At 48.6% G+C, this 6,261-nt stretch overlaps 1 protein-coding gene across 1 annotated transcript; it reads right to left on the reverse strand.

Moving 5' to 3' along the window:
- Nucleotides 1-449: 449 nt before the first annotated feature.
- Nucleotides 450-3,737, reverse strand: TMEM119 (transmembrane protein 119). The gene is made up of 2 exons (XM_081966659.1): nucleotides 3,704-3,737; nucleotides 450-3,569 (listed from the first exon to the last, which is right to left on the reverse strand). Exon 2 carries the CDS (start codon nucleotides 3,530-3,532, stop codon nucleotides 2,627-2,629), a length of 906 nt encoding a protein of 301 aa, XP_081822785.1. The 5' UTR covers nucleotides 3,533-3,569; nucleotides 3,704-3,737; the 3' UTR covers nucleotides 450-2,626.
- Between the last annotated feature and the right edge of the window lie 2,524 nt (nucleotides 3,738-6,261).

Consider the following 6,261-nt stretch of genomic DNA (forward strand, 5'->3'; position numbering starts at 1 on the left):
TTTAGGAAATGGGATGAGAAAGAAGGCAGGCGGGAGGGGGTCCTAGTTGCCCACGGACTATGATAAGCGTCCCGAGAGAGCTTAAAGCAAAAACCGGCATGACGAGGTAGGACGAGACAGGTTTAGCTGACCCCTTCCCCAAATAATCCAGTGGGTCAAGGAGGAACTGTGCAAATCCAGTAATTCAGATTTTGAGGAGTGATTTGGGCGTAATCCGAGACTGCAGGGACCATTTCCAAGAAAGACGTGATATTTTATGAGCTGCTTAATAAGCAAGAACTGTCTTTTTTGGGTGGTGGTGGTGGTGGTGGTGGTGGTGGTGGTGGTGGTGGGACCTCCTTCCATTTCTATACCAAGAAGTCTTTTGCTATTTCAGATACGTTGCCTGGAGAATTCAGGGCAGGAAAACTACCCAGTCCTCATCCACACATCCACACAAGCCTGCTTTATCATTTCTTTTTAATGGAACATACATCTATAATGGAGAAAAATACATGGGAACTCATTGTAGGCTTAAAGGGGGGGAGGGGGGGTTTCAGGCAAGGGAAAGGAGCATGGCAGTGACGACATTTCTTTGAATTTTTTTAAAAATCATTGGCCACGCCAACCCATTAACTCTGCTGGCTGGGGAATTCTGGGAGTTGAAGTGCCAACACCTTAAAGCTTGAGAAACCCAGTTCCAGGTGTTTGGGCATCTGGTTTCTGCCACACCTGGACTTTAGCCGCACGTGGGCTGGGTTGGAACATCTGGGAAGTGAAGACGGGCTGTAAAGACATTTTATTTTGTGTTTTTATTCCTCGCGTTTCAAGGTTTAGGAAGCCCTTAGAAAAAGATGCTGAGAGGGTCACAAGGACTCTCTTGCTCCTAACCCAGTTGGGTGTTTAGCTGATTGCAGAGCTCCAAACATTGCTTTTTACAGCCCCGTTAGAGTCTCCCATTCCAAAAGGGCCTTGAAAGTGTAGGACTGCAGAGATTCTGCCAGAGAGGGTCAGCCTATTAAACCCCATCCCAGATAAGTCCTCAAAACTACAATAAATGTCTTGGTCAGCTAAATTTATAGACGTTTTTACTAGGATTACAAGGGTCAGCCTGGAAGAACCCCAGTGGGAGGAAAAGTCATAAATATCAGCAGAACCTTTGCAAAGAGGCTGGGAAAAACCAAGGAGGGGTTTTTTTTTGGGGGGGGTTGTTGCAAATATGTTCTCCTGGCACCCAGCTTCTTCAAGGCTTGTCGCAAACCAGGTAAATCTCACTTGCTTCAGCTGTAAGGCTTGACCCAGAAAGATTAGGACCTGGGAATCTGAAATCCAATGTCGCCCGTCAAAGTATAAAAACATTTTTTTTAAAGACCCAAAGTCTTTTCCCCCACCCATAACTTTTTTAAAAGCCCAGAAAACATTTTCAATGGGTTTGAATGCAGAAAAATATGAGGCCTCCCTCCTCTGAAGATCTTGACAAGTGAAGAACCTCCAGACTGAGCATACATAAAAATCCACCTTTGTTGGGCTTCATTCACTCATGAAAGTCCTCAGTGTCTTTCTTCCCCTCCACACAAAACTCTGAATATTTGTAGACCTTAAAGAGGAATAATTTTCAAAAATGTCATCAGATTCTTCCCAAGGTTGTTGGGTTGAGCAATCAGATCTCCTCAAGCAGCTGTAGAACTTGGGAGTTAAGGATTCTCAGAAAACAGATTTGGAAAAAAAAAAAAACACTTGGACTGAGTGGTGTATCCATTGTACATCGTTGTCATTGCTTGGACGGAAATTGTACTTAAAAAACTGAATTCAGGGTGGCCATTCTGAAACTATATACAGCCCTGGGTTCAACTTTCAGAGCTGATATTAACACAAGTAAATGAACTAATGATTGGTATAAGGGACAACTAAACAGAGTTGAGCCAAGGTTGGCTTTAAAAGAAGAGCAGGTATGAAATAGCTTCACCTTTGCCCAAAGACCATCTCGTCAGCAGTGGAGGGGGGGGGAGAGAAAGGTCTGGGTGACTTCATGATTGACAGAAAGGTTGACCAATCATCTCTGCACACAACCTCGAATTAAGGATTGATATAAATAAATGCTCATCCAAAGGGCCCACCTCAAATATTATGTACGTATGTATGTATGTGCAGATATGTTCTCCCTGAAAGTGGGAAAGTCCTGGAGGACGAAACTAGGATGGTTCCTCCCGAAGAATCCTGGAAGCACGTTGAGGTCAATGTGTCTTCAACTGGTCTTCTAAAATAAGTTCTACCTTACCTGATCAATGATATCTGGTTGAGTAGCTACATTATGATATTGCAGTCACTCAGCTTCCCTCCCCCCTCCCCCCAGATGTGTTAAGCGACTCTCATCACCTCCCTGGGCAGGTTGGCAGGGGATGATGGAAGTCTTGGTCTTCCACACCTGGAGGGCGCAAGACTTGCGTAAGTCGTCATAACTGAAGAAAGTCCGTTAAAGCAAAATTACAATAATGTAGACCTTTCAGGTGTTTCTTGGGAGGGTGGGAGGTGGCTAACATGTCTTTATTACAGGTAAGGTAAAGATCTGCTCCCCTCTGTTTAATAAACAGATTCCTGTAGATTTCATATTATAAGCTGTCCCGCCAGTGATGGGAACTGACCCGATTCAGTTTTTGGGTTCTTCTGTGGGGTCAAGAGTCAGTGGAGCACTGAGCTCTTCCTTCTGCTCCTTCTCACCTTCTGAGACAGTCATGGCAGGTTTCTCGGTGGGTGGGGCTTCCTTGGACTCCCCAGATGGAGATGGATGGGTCTCCACCCCAGATGGGACCTCTTCTTCTCTGGTCTCAGCATCCACCAAACTGTTTGGAGCTGATGTCTCTGGAGGCATCTCAGACTCAGTTGGTGATTTTCCTTCTTCGTCTTCGTCTTCTTCTTCCTCTTTGGAGCTGCCCTCCTCCGCGTCTTCTGTTTTTTGAGCCCCTTCCTCTTTTCCTTCAATTGGTGGGTCTTCCACGGGGCCACTTTTCCCATTTGCCATGACGACCTTGGTTGGAGACTTGAGGTTCTGGGCAGCAGCTAAGATGTCAGCCTGCAATTGTTTGGTGGAGTCCACCGGCTCCTCTTGGCTCTCATCGGAGGGCTTCTCGGGGACTTCGCTGAAGGCCTTGGCCCCCCCTGCCTTGTCATTCTGATCCACGTACTTCTTTTTGGGAAAAGAGGAGGGGTAATAGGCGGAGGCCTTGTGTTTCTGCTGGGTGATGACAGCCGCACACACGATGGAGAGGAAGATGAGGAGCAGGGAGCCCACCACCACGATCAAGAGCATGTAGGTCTGGAAGAAGTTCACGATGCCGTCCAGAAGGTTGAATGAGTGCAAGGTTCCATTGGCCAAATCGACCACCAGGCTCCCTGAGGTGGGACTCACACTCAGCGTCGCCCTGGCAGTAGTGGGGTCTGGGGGAGCCCCCTCGCTGTCTCCGCTCCCCTCGCTGTCTTCCAGGGCCAAGTTCTGAACTGATCTCGAGGCGCAGAAGGGCAACAGCAAGAGAAGGAGCAGGCAGAGGTCACGCATGGCCGCCGTGGGAAGGCTCAAAGGGACACACAAATTTCTGAAGTGGGGGGAAAAAGCACAAGGGACACACAAGGGACCTGTTATTCTTCAGAGGGCTTTGAATCAAAGAAACCTTTTTCTGGAAGGATTTCTCCTCTCCAGAGAGTTTATAAGTTTAGAGCTAAAACAAACCGTTCCGAAGAACTGCAATCGGGCACGAAAATCAAAATATTTGGGCCCCTCAGCCTCTTTCCTGTCTCCCCCAACCCCAAATGCCCATGTTACATTGTTCTTGTATAAAAACTTTCAGCCTCCACCAACAGTAATAGTTGTTCTTGTCTTCACTTGATTTCTAATGCTCATTTGTTTGTTTGCAATCCTGGTTTGGGATGGTCATAAAAATATTCCTTCCTTCTATCTAAAATCTGCAGTGATTGGAACAATAAACCCACCCTGAAGTTTCAAACCTTAGGCCAAAGCAAGGCCTTGCCACACCAGCTTAGGGTGCTTGGGGGGGGGGGAGTCTCAGTATGAGCCCCTGATCTGCAGAAGGCAAAAGGGGAGCGTGAAGAGATTTCCAAGCTTAAGACCCTGACTTTCTACCCCCAATTCCAGAATGGCAGCTAGCTAGATAGGGAGCCTGGGTCACCCCATAGGTTGCTGGACTGACCAGGGTCAAGGTTCTTTCACAGGGGGCAGAGACGCAGCCCCAAACTCCCATACAGCTTCAGAAGCAGCTGCAGTCATACACATCTGTCCTTGTTCATTTGGGGTGTCTCTGCAATTGGGCGGGGGGAGCAATGAAGTTATTGTGGTCTGTCCGAATTCAGAACAGCCGTACTCTGTGTTCAGAGAGGGAGAACGTCTGGCCTGCAAAGGACTTGGGAATCCGGGCATCGCTCCGTGCCCAGAGTCGGTTTGCAGCCTTGGTTGCTCTCAATCATTCTTGGGACGGTGGTGTTTAAGGATCTCCATTTGGCCCAAGCGGAGCACAGCTGGCAGCAGGAGACATTCCTGAGCTTGGAGCTTCTCAATGGAAACGGCCGGCCGGGGCTGAGCGATGCGAAATGGGCAGTCAAGAACGCCATCGCTCTTCCCTGCTGGGTGAGGTTTACTTTAGGCCCCCATTAATCTATCCAGTAGATCTAAACAAAGAAATTTCAAGGAATGTCTCCATTCCTTCTCCTTCTTTCTCTCTCTCTCTCTCTCCCTCTTTCTTTCTCTCCCCTTTTCTCCTCTCTCCCTTTTTCTCTCTCTCTTTCTCTCTCCCCCTTCTTTCTCTCCTCTGTCACTCCCTTCTTTTCTCTCTCGTTCTTTCTTCCTGTCTCTCTCTCTTTCTCTCTCTCATTTCTCTCCCTTATTTTTTCTCTCTCTTTCTCTATTTTCCTCTCTCTCTCTTCTTCTTTCTCTCCTCTGTCTCTCCCTTCTTTTCTCTCTCTTTCTTCCTTCTTTTTTCTCTCTCTTTCTCTCTCTTCCACTCTCCCCCTTCTTTCTCTCCTCTCTGTCCCTTCTTTTCTCTCTGTCTCTCTTTCTCTCTTCCTCCTCCTCCTCCTCCTCCTCCTCCTCCTCCTCCTCCTCCTCCTCCTCCTTCTTTCTCTCCACTCTGCTTGTCCCTTCCTTTCTCTCTCTCTCTCTCAGGACACACATCCTGGTCTTAATTTTGAATCTCAAACGACTTGAGAAGCCCTCCTGGAATCCTCAGGGAGAGGCGCAGGGATGTCCTTCTGCGCATGGTCAGAGAGTAGCCTTTCCCTTGAGACTGCCCAGGCTTTGAGACCTTTTCCAAATTCCAGATGTTTTGCAAAAAGCAGCCAAACTGAAAGCCAATCCTTTCTTGGCCAGCTGAGGGCAATGCATGCACCCACGCCCCCTTTGCCCAGCCTGGAGCCTTCCTGCAGCCCCCAGAGTGGGTGGTCTGGACATCTGGAGGTCGGGGGGGGGGGTAGAACAGCTGGAGGGTCCTGGGCAGGCTGCCAGATGTGATTGGTCCCCCTTCTCTCTCCAGCAGTTGCTTTTTGGCTTTTCAGCTCTCCTAAAACTTCAGCAGAGCAACTTTGGGGATCGTGGTGGATCGGAGGAGACCAAGAGCAGCTGCAGGGAGATTTGCCAGCCCACCCCCACCCCCACCCCCAGGAGCTACCAAGGAGGATTTCTCTGCAGTCCATGGACCAAATTTTGCCTGATCCCCATTCTCTGCCTTTGATTGGATATAAAACCCCCTTCATCTTCCAACTTCCACCTTTTATTTCCTACCTCTCCCCCCCCCCAAAGGGGCATCCACATTTTTGGGATGGGGGGACATCTGGAGCTCTTTGGTGATCGGAGAGGCACCTCTCTGGCTCCCCAAACTAGCTTTCAGTCCTGTCTGGCATCCCTAATCCTCTGCATTCCCAGGGTGGAAAAACTGCAGGTTAAGGGGGGGGGAGGTCTGCCTTGCACACCCTCTCCCCTGTTTAAGGATTTCTTCCTTCAATAGGCGCAAAACTAAATGTTCCTGAGCAGCTCAGACACCACCATTCCCATTTCTGGTAGTCACAGGTAGGCTGCTGCTAAGGATGTAGGCTCTGCTGTCTAAAACCTGATGTAAACATCAAACTTAAGAGCACCCCAATAAAAATTCAACTTTTTTTATCCCCCTGCTGTAGCATCTGGGAAAAAGCAGTCCTCCCTTCTTCAATCCTGGTTCCTGGGAATGTCTCCAACCCCGTGGCTTTGCTCAGACTGAATACGTTGTCAGCCTCCCTCCCTCC

The sequence above is a fragment of the Natrix helvetica genome (genome assembly GCF_964273705.1).
Source record: "Natrix helvetica genome assembly, chromosome: 14".
Lineage (NCBI taxonomy): Eukaryota > Metazoa > Chordata > Lepidosauria > Squamata > Natricidae > Natrix > Natrix helvetica.